Genomic DNA, 21,992 nt, shown 5'->3' with positions numbered 1-21,992 from the left:
TACTGTATATCTTCTGCGTAGATGAGGGAGAAGAAACCACTCATTTGAGTGGAGGAATTTGGGACAGTTTTGTATTTAAAATGCAAGACCATTGTTGCAATAACAAGTCACTGTTTTATTGCAGAGTTTTAAGTTCAGGTGCACTTATGTAGTGGCAAGTGGAATCTCCTGTATTTCATTTTGTGCTCATTGCCTCTTCTCCTGTCTCTGGGCTCCCTTGAGAAGAGCCTGGCTATTGTCTTTACTTTCCCCACCAGGTTTTTACAAGCCTCTCCTGAGTTTTCTATTCTCCAGTCTGAACAGTCCCATCTCGCTCAGCCTCTTCTCCTGTGTCAGATGCTCCGGATCCTTTATCATCTTCGTGGCCATTTGCTGCACTCCTTCCACTATGTCCACGTCTCTCTTGTCCTGGGGACCCCAGAGCTGGGCACAGCACCCCAGGGGTGTCTCACCAGTGCCAAGTAGAGGGCTGGGTGTCCCAGGTGCCTGCAGCCTGCCAACTGTCACAGAACTGCCCTGGGATTAACTGCAAGTTTGAGAATTAAACCTGTGGCTAAAGTTTTTGTAGTAGATTCTTTTCACATGACAGCAGAACTAGTTCAAATTCAGGATAGAGGAAGCAATCCCGGTTGCCTGAAATCCATCTACCTTTAGAATTGATTTGTTTCAGTGTGGTATATGTTGCATGCTTTTGCCACGTGGCTTTGGATCTTGCATACATCCTAAGGGCTGATTTTGCTCTGTGCTGGGCTTATTTTAGTGTGACTTCATTGACTTAAGGAGAATTATTGTGCTGGTTTCCACTAGGATAAGTGACAGTTCTCAATACAGATGAAGAAATTGTACCATACTAGTACCAGTAACGTCTAGCTGCCTTTTTGCAGGAACAGGTCACGTGTTCTAGGAATAGCATTGAGGAAACACATGGATGTCTTTCTAAACAGTATGATGGTGACAGATCTTTGCTTAATATCCACAAAGGGTCTGCAGCCAGCACCTTTTCCTAAGGGTGGTTTTTTTCCTTTCCTGTAGTTGTTGACTTGCATGTATTACCCTATGTAATTTGGAATTATCTTGAAAAAATGGGAGACAGCAGAAGTCTTGGAATGTGAGGACTCGGCCTTCTTGATTAGAAACTGAATGTGCGTGAACCATCTCCATTTGTAGATCCAGGATTTTTTCTTTAGATTTCCTCACTTTAAAAGGAAAAGGAAGTTCTTTTTTCTTGAATATTTTGTGGTTTTGTTTAGGAAAAAAAAACCACAACAAACATGAAAAGGTGACAGGCTTAAATTTACTACTTTTCTTACCTTCAGGTACAACATTGAATGCCCCAAAATAAAGGAAATGGACAAAGAATTTCATACTGTTCTACTACTTTGCAGAGTCAGTGTGAGAAACTATTCTGTGTCACTAAATTTTGAAAAAATAAATTAGCTTGTGTGATGCTCCATGCTGTATCAAGTCAGATTACTTGCAAAATAATTCTCTTTTGCAGCAGACTTGAATAGTTACTGTGTTTTGCAGATTCTATTTCACAAACTAGAATGAAGTATTGTTTTGCTTTTCAACTAGGAAATTAAAAAAAAAATCATACCCTTTGTAACTGACAGCTTTCTCAGACACGTTATGCGTTGTATGCTGTATGGTACATACTAATATCAGTATATTTGTCAGGCAAAAAGAAGAAATAATACAGTAGTTAACTGGCATAACTGTGAGAGTTCTCTGAGGACGTAGCAACCTCTGTGTGGTTTATTAGTGGGTTGACAAACCTTTCCATGCGCAAAAGCCCTTTGATTATTCCTATATTCATAATTATTTGTACGGCTTAAACTTCTGGTATCATTTATCAGCTTTTCCCTGAGTATTTATTAAAATATGCTGATAGAAGTTGATTCTGAAGACATAAAACCTGATACTATTATGCCAAGTTCAAATATCCCTTTGTATGTGGGTAAATACAGTAACATGGAAAGCTAATGCACATTTTATTCTTGAGTACTGCACACTGTCACAGAAGTCCTAATTTTCCTGGAAAGCCTTTTATTATTTTCCTTAAGATTGGTGTGAGAGTTCATCAGTGCTTTGTAAAAGAATCAGAAATTTTGTGCAGTGATGAAAATAGTATCTTGTGCTTTTTAATTCCATAGTCTGGTCGTTTGTGAAGCTTGCATGGTAGACTTCCTGCTGGTGCTCTGATAAGGGTGAAGAATTTGGGTGGCCTTGAACAGTTTAATGCTCTTAGGGGAACTCGTCTTTTGTGCCTGTTGAGGGTCTCTTTAATATGACTTTCCTCTCGTGACTGCCTATCTCAGGATGTCTGAGTAGGTGTTTCAGTGGGTCTGAAGGCAAAATGGGGTCAATTCCTACTTGAGTCTTAACTTAGGAGGCTTCTCTTGAGTCTGCCTAAAATTAATTTTGTTTCCTGAGACCCTGCTGTGATTCAGGCCTGGGTGAAGCTGCAGGGTTGTCCTTGCTACCTCGGCCAGTCCTCCATCCCGTGGCTCCAATGGCAATAAGGTTTTCTACAAACTTTTATCATCTTAAGGTAAGTAGTAGACTTACATTGGGAGCAACACTATTTCGGTATGCTACCAGATTTCAAGACTGCCCTTATCTCTAGCAGGCAGGTTTTTGAATCAACTCTCTCGTCTATCTAGTAAATGTTACTGCAGTTGTCATAGGGGGTAAAAAAGGCTAGTGTAATTATCCTTGCAGTCCTCTAATGAAGATAAATTTCATTTTTCACTCATTTTCTCTCCACTGTGTTGCAATGCTAAGAAAACTATTAGAAGATTCAGTGCAAAGAAGCATTACTGGTGCTCTACATCACCTCTTTTATGTGGAGTTCATAGGAGCCTATACCTAGTTCCTTCAACGTGTCATGGCATCAGCACCTCTCTGTGCTGCAGGAAAAAATCTGAACTTCCTATATTGGTTGTCGTATTAAATATTTGGGAAGCTATTTACAGAAAACTGTCAGAAAATAGGAAGGGGAGTGTTGGCTTCATGTGAAGATTATAAAACGTTTTCACTCTCACGCATAGGCATCCTCTGATAGTAAGGTACAGGTTTCAGTCTCACCTTCTTTGTTGCCTTATTTGAAAGATGATCTATTCTTGCCTGTTACTTCTAATAATTGAAGTTCTCTGTATCCATCACTCCTTCTTTGCAAGACTACCTACTGCTTGCCATTTCCCATTAGTGGTACACAGAGAGGCTCTACAGTAGGTTAAAATGTTTCCTATTATTTGCTTTGCTAGTAGCGTCTTACGCTGCTTCTTTGAGAGAAGCAAGCAAGTGACCTCAGTTTGCCTCACAGCAATTAATTGTATTAAGGTGATTACATTATTATCACTAAAACAGTGATGCATTTCAGAGGTATATATTTACCATTGGAAGGATTCTTTTGGATGTTTGGGCTGGAGGGAGGCAAGGGGCATTAACCCAGTAGCAGTATGGAGAAGCTGGTCTAAACTGTCGAGTAGGAAGCATCTCTGTCCTTGCATAAGGGTAAGTTCTGTTGTGGTGGGTACTTGCTTGGCATCATTGTTCTCATATTTGGGACTGGACTTTCAAAAGTGATAGATGGCAATATTGGTTCAAGAACAACAACACTGTGTGTGATTGTTGATGGAAATGGACGATAATCAAACCGCAGTTTTGTGTGCAGATTGTCTGATTAACCGTTGTGTTCTGCAGCAGTTGTTTCTTAGTTTCTTAGTAGTTATTGCAGTTTGCTGTTAGGATAGCTTTAGCTGTTCCTTTGAAGAGACGGGTGAGATTCCTGTTTGCACAACATAACCATTATAACTTTTGGTTTTGTAATTGTTTCTCTGTTTTCCTTCTAAATACAGATGGTAGGACAAAATAAAGAGACGCTTTCATTAGAAAGCAAAGGACGTGAAACAGTGTACAGAGTACATGCTGTGGTTCACTTAAAATGTTGTGACTGCTAAGGTTTCACTCATGTCTCTGCCCAGGTTAATAAAACTGAAACTAGTTACAGGTATGCCTAACCATAATGTCGTGTCAGTGCAGGCCTGTGCAGCTTGCCCTTCTGCCCTCTGTTCTGCTTGTAAGTGTTGGGTGAAGTGCTGTACAGATGGCTTTTTGTGAACAGTACCAATTTCCCTCCTCCTGACTTTTTCTTCTGTAAAAAACCTAAAGTGTATCTTGACTTTGTTAGAAAAGCTTCAGACGTTTGTTCCAAAAAAGTGTATTTAATGGATAAAAACTTCCCTTCTCTGTTCATTTTTTCCACTACTAAGTGATGAAGCAGCAGGCAATGTGGACCTGTTCTGTGATAGTCACTTCCGCAGGCATGGAATGTGTGGGGTTTTTTTTCTTTTGCCCCTCAAACTCGTTGAAAGCCAATATCTACTAGTTACCTGAAACAGTTTTTACAGAATGTGTCTGGTTACCAGAAGACAGCTTGAAAAAAGAGTGTGTGTGTGTGTGTGTGTGTGTGTGTGTGTTAAATCTTTTTCTTGTTACAAAAGTGCTAACATGATTCTCTGCCCATCTTTCTGCCTTTGCAGCATACCTCTTGTTGATTTGCTAGACAGCACAGAGTTGCCAGAAACTTGTGTTGATGATGCCATAGGCCATCAAGTTGTTGGCTTGGCAACAGGAGATTCAGAAGAGGCTGTTAGTTGCCCTCATCCTGGCACAAAGGAAACTGTTGCTGAAAAATCAGGCTCTGACCGTAAGCAAACTTGCAGATTTTTCCCTGCTGTGATCATGTGGGGGGTCAAAGTTAAGTGATCGTGTTGTTATGGCGTTGTTTCCTTATAAAAATCAAGAAGTGTTTTAGAAAGTTCCCTTAGATTATATGCATAAGGACAGTTTTGCCCATCATGGGGACAAGTCGATCAACTCTCCCCCTTTCAGCTGGAAGCAGCATATTTCCAAGGACAGGGGTACAAGGGAAAAGTCACAATTCTTCATGGGATGTCACTTTAGCCACAAATACAGTGAAGTGCAGCCATCTGAGCAATTAACTCTCGCTGCTTGCTCCCCTGTGAGGACTGCAGTGTTGTGATTAGGTACATTCAGTCTGGAGGCTTGAAGGTTGCATTGAAGGTTGAGCAAGTAGCTTCACCTATCTCTCTGCTTTTTTCCACAACTTTAAAACCATATAATTAGTGTTCAGGAAGAATGAAAGTTGCAAGTCAAATAACTCCACAGTGACATTAGCAAGATGATATCTTTTCTGTCTTTTTCAGCATTTGAAGACACGTTCCTAAAGCTGAAACAGCTGGAAACAGAGTGCAGCAGCCCCATGTCAACTGAGGGTCCCAACATAAACATAAATGTACAGGTACTTGGGCTTCATTCCTCCTGGCTGAGTTTTGTTCAGATAATTCTGAAAAGTCTTCCGCTTACCTTGGGCTGTTTGCCAGATTTTTAAGAATATGAGTGAGTAATATTGGGGAATAGTAAAGGAAATATAAATGCTTTGTTATCTATAAACCTGTGTGTGACAGGGCAGTGAGATAAAGATGGGGGCAGAGGTGCATGTGCATGTACGCAGACTACAGCCTGTTGAAATTTTCAGAAATCAATGGGAATAAGAGTCACAAACGCTTGAAATGTCCCTCAGTTTTCTTTATCTGTAGGTTACTAACTGTATGGTGTTGTGTAGTTCACTCTTTTTTGAGGGAGTGAGCTGCTTTCCTGGTGTTTTTCAGTTGCCTTTGGTAACCCTCCCAGAATGTTGTTTTGACATTTTGTTTTGAGTCACGTTTGCTGGTGATCCGTCCCTCCTGTTAAGTAACCAGTTTTTAAGTGCTTTCTGAAGTAGGTGTTAGTGCTCTGAGTGTTTACATAGAGAGGAGTGATGTGGTTTGATTTAGGGCTCTCCTAAATCTCTTCGAGCAAGTCAGGCTGCATTTCTGCAGGCAGCTGAGCCAAAGTACAAGCTTTAGTGCCCTGAACAGGGTGAGGGTCTCTTTTACATCGCTCATCTTTGCTCATCCTTCCCTGGCTTCCCTCTTCGCTGTCACCTCCAGGAATCACTGCATGTTTCAGTGAACCAATGTAGCATACAAAACAGCAAACAAAAAATTTTTTCCCCTTTTTGTCTTGAAATTTTTGTCAAGGTGTTGGGTTTTTTGGGGGGTTGGTTTTGTTATTTAAGTTGCTAAATATTGGGTAAAATAGGTTCATGGAAGGGGTCAAAGAAATGCCAGAGCCGTACAGAAAATAAGTACTGTTGCCAGAAGAGATGGAGAGTACAGGATGCTCCCGTACAGCAACAGTGAACTTTCATAGATTCACTGGTTATCAGACAACGGCACCATGCAGGATATTCTTCTATTTTTAATGAGCTTTGAACAACAATATAGAACTTAGATTTCCCTTACTCTTCTTCTCCTGGTGTTAGAGCTTTAGGTGCTTTATTGCATTTTGAAAAAGCAGAGAGAGTAAAACACCTGGCAGTGTTATCTCTATGCTACCCTCCCTTGCAGGGAGGCCTGACCATTTATCTAACTTTCACTGAAGCAGCTATGATTTTTTCTTTCTTCCTCAAGAGTAGAATGAACTTGGTGCCAAGAGAAGTGTTTAGTGTTTGGGCTAAGCCCATTCCTGAGCATTGGTTCGCCTGCTCCATGTGAGAGAAGGCTGCTGCTTTGGTATGCTTGGTGGCGCAGGCTGTTCGGCTCATGTCCCCTTTAAGGGCTGTTGTCAGGGATGCCTTGTGCACCTCTCTGCTGGGTGAGTGCATTACAAAGATTACCAAGTCTCTAAGAAGATTAGTCAGTAGCCCATAGGTCCTGTTGTGCTGAAACACTGCCTCTGCATAGACTAAAGCAAATGAACACAGTTTATTTCAGAATATTTTTGCCTGTTGAACTGCATTTTAGTTCAGACAGAGGGAGGGAAAAACATTTAATTGATTAAATGGATAGAATGGAGCAAAAGCATCTTAGTGGTTTTTAAATCGTGGCTGATATATAGTAAGCAAGATAAGACTGCTGTAATGAGTTAATCTAACAAACAGCCGCCAATACAGTACAGTCACAGTTATCCAGCCGCTGTCATATGAGGCGCCAAGTAACTTTGGATGTTAGAGGTTACAGGTACTGGGGTGATAGTAACCTGATTAGAGAGCAAGAACATTAGCGTAACTGATACGTATATGTGATGTATGGATCAACAGTACGCCAATGTGATTCTTTCCTTGGGTAAAAGAGACTTCAGCTTTCAAGAAAGAAGTGCAAATTGTATTATGAAAACATGAGTGTATTGTGAGTGGTTTTCCCCTCGGGTAGAAAAGATTGAATAAAGCTTCTCAGCCTATGATGTAGCTTACCAAGAGGTCATTTGAGAGTGTTTGTTTAAAAAGGTAGACAAAGATTAGAGATTGTCTCTGTATACTTTAAATTCTGTATGCTTCGAATTGCAAAGACGCATAGGTTACGGTAGCACCAAATGAGCACACCCAGTTCTGATTAGAGATGCAAGTTGGTGGTCTGGAAATGAGTCCCGAAAATAGCAACCTAAGAGTAACTATTAAAAGCACTTTGGTTTCCTGCTTTTGAAAAAACAAGAATTTCCACTTACGGTGTTTGTTACAAAATGTAATTATTGGCTCTCCTCCTGCACTTCCCTTCTTAAACTATTTGTAAAAAAGGTGTTTATGGCATCATCTTCTGACTGAAGACTGCAGTATTGCAATATATCCACTAAAACCTTGCAATGAGTTCAGATCCTAGAACTTGCAGTTACTTTACATCAGTGTTGTAGTGTTCTCTCTGAAAGGGTGTGATTACGATTTCAACATGCCTCATCTCCCTGAAGTTTTACCAGTGCATAAGATACATACCTGTGTAGAAACAGTTAGAGCACATAAAGGATTAGCTTTCTGCTTATGAAGGCAGAGCTGCATCCTGAACTTCCTAAGTGACACTGTCAAATGCCAATGAACTACTCATTTCAGCTTTGTTAATTAAAAATCTTTAACTGTTTTCCATCAGGGATCAGAGATGGCCTGACAGCCATCTTTATGTAATTCTATCCTTGCAATCAATCAATCTTGATGGATTTCTTTCATAGGGAAATATTTACCTAGCTATCTGTTCTTTTAGAGAAAAAGAGAAATCTTTCTAGAATGAGAACTGGGAAGGGGGAAATGAATGACTTCATTCTTCACCACTGCTCCCTGCCAAAATCTGTTAGGATGGAAGAATGCGACTTTGTCCTTTCCCAGCTTTCACTAGTGCAGTGACCAGATCTGACACAAGAGAGCAAATAGCTCTTAAATACACCAGCACTCTGCTTTCATCAGCTTCTGAAGTGAAATGAACAATAAAAAGTTCACCCTGTTTGCCCATGTTCGAAGTCTGCTTCAGAGTCAGAAATGCAAGGACGTGAGGGTTTTTTTTCTGAATTCACTGTGGTCTGTAAACATGTGGAAGCTGCTCCAAAATGTGCCTTTATTAGACTTCATCTCTGGCTGCACAAAGTGATTTTCAGTGGCACCAAGAATGCTGCTCAAAAGCACAGGGGATTGGGATTGCATGCCCTGCTGCTGCCTTGAGTATTTTCTTACTTTTTACATTACTGCCTAGCTCCATTTTTTGATTGAAGAATAGAGTACAAATGTAGTCTGTCTAGTACATGGAAACAGTAAAAATTGGTAACAAGCTAGAGTATTGACAAACCCCAGCAGCTTTATGGTTTTATGTGAACAACTGAAATGTCATGTTAATTAGACATCTGGAGGCATTATCAGGTGCCAGATGCTTTCCCCTCTGGCTACATGCTCTTTTCATTAAAAAAAACAGTAAAACACCAGTGCTTTTTTCAAGCACAAAATAGAAAGGATTGAGAAAAATCTATCTGTAATATTGATGGAAGTATTTCCTTGGTGGTGTAGAACTTGATTAGTACTATTAAGAAATATTTTAATGTAAACTTTTCAAAAGTTGGGAATCTTAACTGCTAATAGAATAGAGTGACCTAATTAAACTGGTTGTTCAGGTGGAGGAAGCTAAGAGAAAGGTAAACCACAAAATGGTGCTTAAAATACCAGTGTACTGATGTGCTCAGTTAAAATAATCGAATTTACTATATCACTGGTACTAGAATAATGCATTAGAAATTCTGTACAGGGGCTGTTATATATAGCAACTGGTTCAGTGAGGTCCTCCAGTGTAAGAATTTAAGGTTTATCACAGTTGGGTACTACAACTGTACAAATGATAATAATAATAATAATTCAGTTCTAATTATTCCAGCAGCTTCTCTAAAATAAAAAACAATGTTTAATAATTAATTGTTTTGTTGGTTTTCATTAATTATGTGAATGTGCATCTCTTAATACCTCCTAGCAACATTCTTTGGCATTACTGGTTGTTGGTCCTCATACCTTTTTATGTTGACAGTGACCCTTAAATATTTCGCAAAGTTCATTGCTGACTGGGGTCAAAATTTTAAAATGGGTTCTCCTTTAGAAAGTCTTGTGAGCTCCTATTTGGATACCCTGAAATTTGATTCAGAAGGAGACAAGAAAATTAGGTGGTTTTTCGCCTCTCTGAAGACCAAATACATAGAAGATTCTCACTAGCATTTCCAGTGAACAAAAAAGCTAAAAGTGGATGGAGAGCTGCAGGGGGAGGCACGGATTCACCTCTTTTAATTTCTCTGCCCTGCTCTCTCTCTATGCAATGGGCTTCGCTCCTCCTGGACACTCCGCAGTTCGTGCAGCAGGACTGTTCCTGCTCGGGAGCTTGCAGGCATGTGGCACTTGCCTCCAGGAAAGAGAGCGCCTGCCTGGCCAGCCAGGGTGGCATGTGGTGAGGAAAGCGGGGCTCTGTCTCCCCCTGCTGAGTCATACCCCGAGAAGAAAGGTCACAAGGTTTAGCCTCCACTCAGTTAATTAACTTCTGTTGCTAATCAAAGAGCAATTAGTAGACTGAATGCTTAATTAAAATTTTATAATTAAGAAATGCAATTCACATAATGAAATATACTGTAGTGAAAGGTATCTCATTTTTAATTGTCTTCACTACGTATCTGGCTGCCAGTTTGCTCTGATACAATCAGTGATGGTGCTAATACTAGTGCATTAAACTGTTTATATCTGTAAGTGGTTTTTAAGGTAAAAATCTTCCCAACTTGCATTTGAGAGTAAATTATCAACTTATAGTTAGGCAATACTGATATGATGTGATGACTGCTATATTGATCTCCTATCAGTAAACTAGGCTGCAAATTTAGGGTTCACTTCAATTCTTGCACGCTGTATTTTTAGCACAGTACTTTGCATCTCCATTTTTAAGCATTGTGCTTTTTTTATTTTATGTTTTGCTGTGACATTACAACTGAGTTCCAAAATAAAGGAAAAAATTGCTTTTTCATTTCAGTATAAATCTGCTGACTTTCCTCTCACTCAGAGCCTTGTTGTTATTTAGAGATGTCAATAAACTTCAGCCCAGACTTTTCTATGTGGGAACTGCTTCTAAAAAAGATTTCTTCATGTCTAGGATGAAGTGGTAAAATTGACAGATAAATGTCTTAACAATGCAATTGAGAGCCCAATCGCAGCAGGAATGTGGCTTCCAGCAGATATCAAAAGCAATATCCTGAAGGCCCAGGCAGAAGCAGGGCACAAGGTAAATACTCAACTGATTAAAGGACTGTGTTGCTCTCAAATATTTTATTCTCTTCAATTGCCTGGTGTTGGAGAATGTGCCTTGCAGATAAGGGTGCTCCCAGAGCCAAAGTCCAAGGTACAGTAAGAGAGCTGTTCTTCGCAATAATAGCAGTACAGGAGCGGTTCCTCAAGAAGGAATCTCCATCCTTGATGATACTCAGCATGTAACTGGATGAGGCCCTGAACAAGCCCTTCCCAACAACATTGGGAAGTTATTGAGCCAGATAACCTCCAAAGGTTGTCCTCTAAACAAGAAATTATTCTGTGGTTCTGTCACTAAGACTATGCTTCTAGCATGTTCTAGTAAATTCTGTAGCAAATAATGGTATTTTATTTGGCCACATCAGTAAATTGTTTTTATTTCTGCACTAAAGTTTTCACACAGAATTGATGTTTTAAGTCCCTGAGCAGTAGATGAGCAGCACACATTTATGTTGGGAGGGAGGCACTCGGCTCTTCTGTGAATCTCAGAACTGACACAGGATGGAAACAGGTATCAGAAATTTATGTCTTTGTTCCTTTTTTCCTCTCAGATGATAAGAGAAGACAGCCTGACAGGTGTCAAGAATTCCAATATTCAGGATGCTGCTGCCAGGTACTGAATAGATTTGGAAGAAACGTGTAATCGAGTTACCCAAGTACAGCACTGAGAACATGCAGTTCAATGTGGTCTTTTAGCAGCTCAGTGAGCATTGCATTTTTCCTTCCATAGGGTAGCTTAACCTGGTGTAAAGTGTTTTTAAAATTAAAAACAGCAAGCACAATAGTTGCTAGGTTTTATTATATACAAGGTAATCCAGATACTCTTTATTCTCCCATACTTTAATTTGATAAACATTATCCCAGAAGCAGCTTCAATCACTAGTTATTTCTGATCTGTGAACAACTTCAGTGTGGAGAGAGGGGATGGGTCTGTTTACAATAGCTGTTTTATAATAGAGAAAAAAATGTGTACGAAAACTTGACACTGACAGTTGATTTCCTGAGAATTACTGAATCTCAAATGATTGCTAGTTCCAGTGGGATTTCAGGTATTGAAAAAGTCAAAGGGTTAAAACATGTAGTTTCTTGACCATTTGTGAAGATTAAGCGTATGTCAGACCTCAGAGAGCACATGGGAATATTGAATAAAATTTACATCTAGTGATCTCAGAAATGTGCTGTAACAAGTGATTCACGAAGAGCTTTCCGTGTAAGGTTATACCTGTTTTTTGGTTTTTGTTGTTTCATGCCAGGAACATTCTCCCATCAGGCAAAACACAGAGTAGTCCCCCAGCAACCAGTCCAGTATTTCAAGACCCAAGAGAGCTGCGGAATGCAATCCTTGCCTCAAACACCTTTGTTCCGTAAGTGATTCAGGAGAAACGTGTTTCTGGGTTAAGGGAATCACGTGGACATTATCACGAACAGGTCTGAAAAGAGGAGGAACAGTTGCTGAGCATTTAGACTAAGCAGGTTTACCAGTGCATCTTTAATTACTGTTGCAACAGTTAATCAGTGTAGGCCAGGCCTCAGGGTGAATATCCTAGCAAGCAGTAAGCAAATCTCTCTCATCTGAAAGGACTGAAATATCACATCCTGCTGCCCCTGGCTCTAAGGAGGCAGATAAGAGGATGACGGAGGAAGGCTTCAGGCGAATTAGAAACAAGGGCTGAAGAAGCTCCTTTGAGATATATACATAGATACTGTTGGGTCTGTACACAGCTGTAGTTGAAACTATGAAAGAGAGCAGTAATCTGTGGAGGCAGTTGGATGGCAATAACCAACATAGTCGTAAACATCAGTCCTTTGTCTGCCTCACATGGAACTGGTGTTGAGTTTTTGGGTTGAGCTATGAGGGAAGCAGCACTGTTTCATGCTGTCCAGGCAGTGTGCTGATGAGAATATTTTCTCCTTTCAGTAGTGTGTTAAATGAGGACAACGCTGCCTCTAGCCATGAGGACCTGCTGATTCCAGCTAATCAGGCTCCAGCTGAGGAGGCTGCTGTTTCAAAGGTATGCCCACCTCCCTCCCAGCCTGGAAGGTTTCTGTGTGTCACGTTCTGAGCTACTGATGCCTCCAGGCAAGCACAGCAGACCTTGCTGCATGCCTCTCATAACTTGATGAATACCAGTCCTCAGTGAATGCCAGTGAGTGCTTTCTGAAGCAGACAGGGACGCTGTACAGATCTCTCCAAAGGCCGTTTCTGGGTGTTCTTTCAGGTTCTTTGCCTGACACTTATTTTTCTAATCTGATCATTTTTCTCATGCTGGTGGGGAGACCCTTATATCCCAGTGATTTGATGCTCCAAAAAAGAGACTTCAGGAATGAAATTCTGACATAGGTAATTCCTGTCAAAATAACCAGAGAGCAGAAAGTTTAAATTGAAATCTTTGATTGTTGTATTCTGATTACCTTAAGGATAAGGTATTTTTTAACTGGACTCCAAGAAATGCACATAGTAATTCAGGGGTCAGCTTTCTTTTGTCTCTCTCCAAAAGAAGAGCCCAACACTGGACTCTGCTGTTACTTCAGCAGACTGAGGGGTTATTCTGAATCACTAAAGTACCATTCCCTTTATCTGTTGTCCCTCTAAACTATTATTGTGTAGCTGATCCCACTGAATAATTATCAATTTCATCTTCTTAGTTCAAATACTCAGCTCACAGACCTCACTGACCTTGTCAAATGGCACAGTACCCTGTCTTCGCACAGGAGAATGGGACAGTTGCACAGCTTTTACTTGGCAATAACATTGTTTCTAGTACGTTGATGAGAATAAGTGAAATGAAAAGGCTATTAAAAAAGATCATATGGAAGGATTTGAGAAAACAGACCTGATAAGCAGTGGTGTTCATTAAGGACACTGGTCTGTAACTTGGGAAGCCACTAGAGTATTCAGCAGACCTGTCTGGTTACTACTGGGGATTCAACTGAAAACTGATTTATTCCATAGGGCACTCCAGATGACCAGGACGTTTCCTTAACATCATTGGCAGAGAATCTAATTGATTTTACAGAAGCCACACCTCGGGTAAATGTATTTCAAAACCTTCTTCCTTCACATGTACAGTGGTTTTTACTCATAAACTCTCCTCTGGCTTTAAGTATCTGTCCACCAGGCTAGGATCTGCTGCAGCAGAGTGAAGTGGTGATTGACCTGGATCACTGCATGCATACCCCCCTGCTTGAAGGGTGTCTGGCCTGGGGTCTAGGCCCTACAGCTTTGTAATGGGAGGAACCTGAAGAGTTAACTTGTATCTGTGCCTGCACTCATTTTAGTACATCTGCAGGTGCCAGCCTCCTTCTGGGGCTTTTGCGTTTATATAATACTATTGAAGTTACACGTAAATGTGTATGTACACACAGACATATATATCTGTGTGTATATATAAAAAATAAATACTTGAAAAATAAACTTTTAAGAGAAATCAACCCTTTTATATAGATAAAAAACCTCTTACAATCTGTGCTAGCGAAAAAGGAGTTACATTGCATGCACCAAAAGGAAAGGGAAGGAGCAGAACCTTTAAACTGTTCACAGAAGTGCGCTTGGTTAACTTTGTCCACAAAGCAGAATAAAATAGCAGGTTTAGTTGCCTTTTGGAAGGGAGTGCTATGCTGAAACTGCTACCAGAAAGTTTCTGTGAGTGAGTGGATATTAGCTGAATGCTGTGTGGGTGCCATTTACCTTTTGGTATGAAGTAACATCATCTGTAGCTCATCACTAGCATGGTTCAGAGACTAGTGATGGACAAATATCTGAGATTGTTTTGGGAGGCAATATTGTTCTGAGAATGTTTTCAGCTACTTCCAACACTTTCTAATGATCATTTGTTTGCTTTTTGTAGGTGTCTTCCCAGCCCACAATAACACCAAGGTGGATAGTGCCAGTGAGTTATTTGACCATTCCTTAACAACAAAAAAAAAAGGAAAAAGATAAAGCTTTTGTCATGATTAAGAAACAGGAGCTCAAGTAAAATAGTGAACTATAATAATTTGTGATAATTTAAAAGCCCATAAAATAATGTACCAGACCAAAAATAAAGCAAACTCATTCAGCTGGAGTAAATCAAACAACATACATATCCTGATAATATTTATACTTCATTTTTGCTGCATTACTGTGTGGGTAAACACCATAAAATTTCCTTAAGAACTTGCATTTAGTGAAGTCCACCCTGAAACTTGATGAATCTTTGTTTTTACTGTTAAAAAAAAAAATAAAATAAAATTGAAAACTTAGCTTGTCTTGTCCTGGCAGGTTTTTATTTCAGTTTTGTGTTTTATTCTCCCCAATTTAGACTGGACTGATTTCTAATGGGCCTTTGGGAGAGGATGTCACCTTGGCTATGAAGGCAGTGAAAGGCAGCATGGAGACTCTGTTGTCATCAGCTGGAATGCCACCATCCCAGCAGATATCCGAAGTCCTTGCAAGGTAAGGTCACCTCAGCACTCACTTCAGAAGTCTGTATGGCGTGGAAAGGAAGTATGTGCTCTTACTAATTCCGTTACTAATTAAATAGTTAATAGAGGTCATTTAGACACAGTGCCTTGTTTTGTTGTGCTTATAAACTATAGTTCTGTTTCACTTTATAGCATTTGAAATCTCATAAATAAATAGAGCACTTGGTGTGTGTATATTTTTATATAACAATGTTTTGAAGGGTAAGAAAACATTTTTAAAATTCAAATAAATAAAGAAACAAAGCATACGAATTTAGCTGGAGTTGGAGGTAACTTGTCCTATAAAAGTATATATATATATACTATATATATACTATAAACTATATATATACTATAAAAGTATATATATAAGTCCTATAAAATCGATTAATTCTTTTTAATTATCATTTCACTTCAGTTTCTTATCTGCTAACATGTTTTAGGACTGGACTGAAATTATGGTACAGATTAATTTTCTGAGAAATCACTCTACAGTGTTTCAGTGCCTGCCAGAGGATTGGTGGGGGAGGGAAACAGTCTCCCCGTTATTTCCAAGCTGTAAGGAGGTCAGAGGACAGAATTTGTAGAAACTTTTCCTCTTGCTATTCCATGCTGCCATGCTGGTGGGGCAGAACAGTGTCAGCGATGGTCAGATCTTCCGGTGAACCTGTTACAGTGCGGGTGGCAATGATGCTGTTACTGCACTGTGTGAAATTGATTCAGCTTGCTCTTCTGTGAGTTGTCTGCTGGTCCTGTTAAATTATGAGAGAAGCAGCTACTAACGCTCTTTGGAACAATACTCACTCATTTTTTTTAATCCATTATGGCAGATCTTCTTGGAGGAGTATATTTACAGGGCCTCTTTTTTTTTTTTTCTCCCTTTTAGTCCAGTTACTGAGGATGCTACAATAAGAATGAAGTGTTTACTCACCACCGAACTCTAGGAGGAGTTTCTGCACTTCCCACCTTGTAAAAACTCCAACCTTGTAATATATCTCCAAGAGATCCTTCCAAAAGACTTGCTTGGGATCAAACTCTTGCTGAACAAGAGTCAAACAGCCAGCTGGTTTGCTAGGATCCAGGAAGAGACTTCTAAATTTATTGCAACCTAACTGGAATTACAGTCTGAACCACAATGTAAAACCACGTGCACGTTTGATCTTCTCCCTCAGAAGTGAAATACCACACTGGAGCTAGTTCTGAGCGTGAGGAACAGAGTCTAGTTGTGTTGTGCTCACGCTAGGTTAGTCTTGCTTACGCCGTGGTGCCCCTCACGTGCTGAGGGAACTCCCGGTGCCGGTGCCGGTGTGAGCGGTCCCTCCCCGCCGCAGAGCCACATCGGGAGGATGAGGAGGACGCGCGGGGCCACCTTGTGGCCGCGCTACGTGCCGCGGCTCACATACGGCCAAGGACATTTTCTTCTGTGTGATTATTCCCTCTGTTTTTCGTTGGTTTTACCAACACATTCCCTCCTTTTTGGCCTTAAACCCCTTAATAATCCTTGCACCTCTTGTTACAGTACCTGGAAAGAATGAAAATTTAGTCTGTCAGTGACCAACTATAATGACTGGATTTGAGCTGCTCATTGCGACCAGGAAAAGGAAAATTAACCTGCCAAGCAGCTTATAGCATTAGCAGACTACAGCAGAGGTCCCACATTTTGACACTGATTATTTCACTTCCTGCATGACTCAAATACCTGCATTTTAGTCTAGAGAGATGTATGTTTTAAATGCTGAAGCAGTGAAGGTATGAGTACAGCTTACTTCAGGAACTGCTTATTGGTTAGTTTTGTTGTCATATAGGACTAGGAAGAAAAATAATTTTCTTGTTTCCATTCATGCTGTTTCAGGGTGTTGTTTCCAGATGCTGTGCTTTGGAAGTACTTAACAGGTATGTTAGCAGCATGAGGGTACAACTAGATCAGTTCTTAACACCACCTTGATTTCTCTTCCAAGTGTCATCTAATAGTTGTATGTGGAATAACCAACAGAAGGAATAAGATGAAAACAGAAAAAGAGATGAAAAGTTCCTATAAACAGTTCACTTCTTTGTAGAAGGAAGCTAGGAGCACTTCAAGAGCACATTCCACAGAGTTGGTGAAGGCCTTTTGGTGCTCAGGTGAAGTACAGGATACAATATGTACAGTTTGAAGAGATCATTTGAGTCCTGGGTGGCAGGATCCCCATGTGGATGTGTAGAGGTGAGCACAGGGACCCTGAGGATGCAGCCTGTGAAAAAGGTCACTGCAGGGTCAGAGGTGGGAGAAATACAGAAGTCTGATGATGAACCCCACATCTCCTGACAGGGAAGCACAGGTGAAACAACTGGGATCTTTCTTAGGAAGGTTTGTACATATGACTGGGGTTGGGGGGTATCTTCTGCTTAGTGCTGCTCTTTATAGCTATCTATATACGTGTGGTTCTTAGGAACGATTTTGAATGTGAAAGTTGGTTCTGCAACCTGTGTGCACAACTTCTTTTCTGCACACCGGCTGCGTGCACATCTCTCCATGTAGACAAAGATTTGGACCAAACCATTGTGGGTTGTGCAGGTAAGCTGGTGCCCGGCTAGGCTGCTTCTTTCAGACTAGGGCGTCCTTACTGCTGGTCTTGTGCTCTTGTTTGCAAGATGCTGAATGAGCGTGTTAGGAAGAAGCCACATGACATTTACGTGGTCCACTGCCACTCCTCTAAACCCCCGAGGCCTTAACAGAGAAACATAGAAGCCATGGAGAGCTCTTAGGACTGACGTACCAGTGTCTCTCTGCAGACAGTGATTTGCAGCCCTTGCCTCAAGAACCATGAGTCAAAACTGGGGGCAGGCGCGTCAAGTGGCCCCTCCAGCCAGCGCCTAAAGCCCAGCCTGGGCAGGCTGCCCACTCCCGGAGCTGCTCTTCTGTACCAGGTGGGGAGTTTCTGCCCACCAGCTGTTCAGCTCTGTCGTTGTTACTTCCAGTTGAGTATTGGTGGTTTTTAATACTTCTAAGTCTGAACCTTATTGCATATTAAAATGTAGAAGGTTCCAGATTCAAATATCAAATGTCTTAGTCTGGATTAGTAATACAGTTGCCAGCAAAGTTCCTGCAGGAAAAGGGAAGCTATGGCTGCAACAGTCTGCTTCCTGCACAAAGCCAGGACTGTGTGGGGAAACTTGGCACTAGCTATTGATCTGTTTGCTCAGCAGCTGAGCTGGCATTCGCCAGCTACATGTGTTGGGTTTGTAAATAGACAGAATGCAGTAGCGTTTTCTTTAAGGCATGTTTGATATTTGACTCTTCCCATTGGGTTCAGGAGCTCTGTGAACTGTTAGCTTGAATCCCTCCCAAAAATAGAATAACAGAAGTTTACAGTTTTACAGCACTGCGTGTTGAATACCATCCTTAGATTCCTCCTGAGCAATCACATAGAGCAGATAACAAGTAAATAACATGTGTGGTGAGTGTGTCCCTCGAACATCTAAATGGTTCCAAACGGCCAACTGTTATTTCAGCATGGCTGGGATAGTGGTGATCCGAGAGGAATGTTGTATTTACACACATGTGCACACACAGAAATTCCAGAGGGTGAAGATTTTCCTCAATTGTTGGAGGACTAATGCTTGAAACTATTTAAAAATTCAGAATTTTCAACTGTTAAATTGAGGACCTGCAATTTCTAGTAGACTCGGTGCTGCAAACCCAACTCTTTCCAGTGATACCTGATACTTGGAGGAGATAGTCACTCCATTTAACTCAGTGTAGCTTATTTAGCTAATCCAAATCACTGTTTATATAGGGAGCCTGGCAAGACTATGGCACCACAGTTGTGTGATCTGAACAGACACATAGGGATCTGAACATCCTGTAGTTTGGCATCACTATTGTGCTTTAAAACTATAGGTATCACGTTGTGTCATGACTGGCTAACGGGTAACATGGCATTACTCATCACCTGCATTTTATCAAACACAAATAGGCATAATAGTTCCTGCGGTTTGTGTTACAAAGTATTAATTAATGCCTGTGTGCTACTGAGAAAAAGGGATTTTCTTACCATTGCTATACTATTGATTGATTGACTATAAGGTCCAATCAGCCTCTAAAAGTTTATTTTGGGGTATGTATTTAAAGAGATTTACAATAAAACTTCTGTGTGAATCTGATGTTGGGATGTTGGCCAACCACTTCAGAGCTGTAAGAGTTGACAGGAATAAATCAATGCATGTTCTGTTGCAGTTGTTTGGAAAAATTCAGCTCCCTGATTTAAAAAAAAAAAAGTTCAAATTTTTTTCCTAACAAAGTTATCCCCTGGTGACTTACTAATGCATGTCCCAGCCTGTCCTCCCTAACTGGCCGTGTACTCCGTTGCTGCATGTGTATGTGATGCTGATCAGAGGTGGATGCTTTTTTTAAGTCTATAAATAAAAAATTATAACTTACACTAAAACCATAAGTGATTGGATCTAAAATTAAAAGTGATTTTACTCCAGTCACATTCTGTAAGTGATTAAAGTAAAAGATTTTATACAAATCTTAACATTTATAAGAACAAAAAAATACCCAGCCTGTATTTCAAACTGACTAATCTGAGGGAGATGCTGGATCTTAGAATGGCATTTTGGTCTCACCCATTTAGCCCAAGAGAAAGAGACCAGAGAGTCTGTGTGTGCCGAGTATGTGGCAGCAGTCCTACAAGCTTTTGAGATGGATGTTAAAATGTGGGAGTTCAGGTCCCCTTACACTTGAATTAAAGGAATCTCTTTAGTTCAGTGGTAATGGGGTTTAATATTAGGTCAGTCATATGACATAAAATAACTACTTACCTGCTAATCAGTCACAGTTAATGGATTAGCTTGAATGTATTCAACTTTAAACTTAAATTCCACATGTACTTTGTCAAAGACAGCTGCATAAAAAAACATGTTTGGGACGATTTTTTGGACAGAACTGGCAGCACCATTAGAGGAACAGTCCAGTTACACTTGGGTCTTTTTCCACAAACTGTCTTCAGCCTGTTATCCCTTTGTTTGCACCTGGCTCATTCTTGTTTCCTGAAGCAAAGATGTATATTTAAGATGAGCATGTCCTTCACAGACAGCACTGGATATATTTTTCACATTGTGAACATATTCCGGTAACCCAAATCCCCTACAGATTAAGTGTTAGCAGCTCTATTTCACGGCCAGCCAGAATTTAAAGCTCTAGCTGGGCACATAACAGTGTTTGTTAGTCTAGGGAGTTGTAGTGTGTGTATATATATACCTCTGTTAGACATGGTAACGTCACAGCTTTCAAATGCAGCTGGACAATCATAACTTATACCAAAAAATAAAAATAACCCATGCTGATGGCCTTTGGGTGATGCAGGTGTAGTCCGTGTGCGCTTGGTCCAAGCGTTCACAAGCACAGGGCCCTCCCGCCGTGCCTGAACGGAGGTGGAGTTGGTGTGGTTCATGGAGCGCTGCGCTGCCTTGGCAGCGCTCGGGGCAGATCCAGGCGGTCGCAGGGCCTGTGGAAAGCCAGGATCCACCCGCAGCCTCCCGGGGGGTTGTGTGCGCCAGTGGGGAGTGGGCGCTGCCCCTGTCCTGATGGTGACAGTGGACCCTGCAGCAGGGAGAAGCCGCAAGGTTCTCCTACAAAATTCACCTCCCTTTTACTGTTTGGCTTGAGCACTCTGCTTCATAAACACACACACAGAGCCCCCTACCTGTAACTGGACAAACTTATTTTTAAAAGACGTAAGAATATTTTTTTAGTTAGATTTTTTTTTTTTTGTTAAAGCCACACTAACTACTGTATTTTTACCTTTTATATGTAAAGCTCGGTAATAGCTCTCAATGTATAATTTATTTGTTGTTTTTTTATAAAACAAAGTGCACCCTCTTCTGTTTCACAAGAGTAGCGATGTATGAACTGTTCTAGGCACTGCACTGAGATCTGTATTGAAACTGTACATGGGAACAAGAAGCTGTGATTTGTAGTCCACTCAACCCAGTCTTGAAATGTTTATTACTGTAGTTTTGTCTTAAATATACCACATCAGCGCAGAAGTCTCACAGAGTGATCTTTCAAGCTCCGCCGTGTTACACTGGTGTGGCAGCAAGAGGCGGGGGTTGGCCGGGAGGTGGGGGGTGAGCTGCACGCTGGGGGCTGCGGGGCTGTTGCACCCACAAAATCAAAGCCAGAGGTGCGTGGCAGGCTCGTGCTCCGCACTGAGCGCTCACCCACCCGCGGTCCGAGGGGCCTCTCTGGCAGCACAAGAACTCACTGCAGGACCCTGGGTTTTGGAGCGTGTGCTAACGCCACTTGGCAGCTTCTAATGTAAGAGGAGAGTACCTGGGTTGGAGAGAGATTTGTAAACTTATCTGGGATGTCAAAACTGCATGCTGTGTTATAAACTTAATTTGTTGTCAATTAGAGCATAACTTAAAATGGCATCTAAACTTGCAGCTAGATGCTTAAAGAATTAAATGTCATCTTTCCAAAAGAGCTGAGATTGTTCAGGAGGACTGTCAGGTGTTTGGTGGTTCTGAAAGTCAAATTGCTGATGTTTGTGCCCAGAAAGGAAGCTTGAAATCCAAGTGTAATTTCATAAGATGCAGACAAAAGTGCATGCTAGTTCACTGAGCAATCTTGGGTTTACTTCCAGTAGGGGATTGTTTTATGTTTTAAAGTACAGTGCTGCTAGTGATTGTTTAAAGGAAACTGTTTATTTCCAAACCCTGACTTTGGTGAAATGCTTAAGAAGGCAGCAAAGGGCAACCAAACCATTTGATCATCTTCATTTTTCAACAGCTAATAAACTTGGGAAAGCATCAAAGGGAAGGGAAATAATTCCAGCCTAATGACTTAAGCTCATAGAAGGTAATTAGCCTTGTGGCACAAATTGTTGTGCAGGTCAAACTACAGTCCCACTGATAG

General features: G+C 40.9%; 1 protein-coding gene across 1 annotated transcript in view; it reads left to right on the top strand.

The window, feature by feature from the left end:
• Positions 1-21,112, top strand: part of EPB41L5 (erythrocyte membrane protein band 4.1 like 5) — a 59,683-nt gene extending 38,571 nt beyond the window's left edge. Inside the window, exons 17-26 of the mRNA XM_074910081.1 lie at positions 4,545-4,711; positions 5,232-5,326; positions 10,497-10,625; positions 11,200-11,261; positions 11,902-12,012; positions 12,567-12,660; positions 13,602-13,679; positions 14,497-14,538; positions 14,950-15,083; positions 15,978-21,112. Of these exons, the coding sequence (XP_074766182.1) occupies positions 4,545-4,711; positions 5,232-5,326; positions 10,497-10,625; positions 11,200-11,261; positions 11,902-12,012; positions 12,567-12,660; positions 13,602-13,679; positions 14,497-14,538; positions 14,950-15,083; positions 15,978-16,035 (970 nt within the window). The 3' untranslated portion in view covers positions 16,036-21,112. The remainder of the gene's footprint in view (positions 1-4,544; positions 4,712-5,231; positions 5,327-10,496; positions 10,626-11,199; positions 11,262-11,901; positions 12,013-12,566; positions 12,661-13,601; positions 13,680-14,496; positions 14,539-14,949; positions 15,084-15,977) is intronic.
• The last annotated feature ends 880 nt before the right edge of the window (positions 21,113-21,992 follow it).

This window comes from Athene noctua, chromosome 7, assembly GCF_965140245.1.
Source record: "Athene noctua chromosome 7, bAthNoc1.hap1.1, whole genome shotgun sequence".
In the NCBI taxonomy this organism is placed as follows: Eukaryota; Metazoa; Chordata; class Aves; order Strigiformes; family Strigidae; genus Athene; species Athene noctua.
Note: the sequence above shows the minus strand (reverse complement) of the source record. Positions and strands in the feature narration are given on the sequence as shown.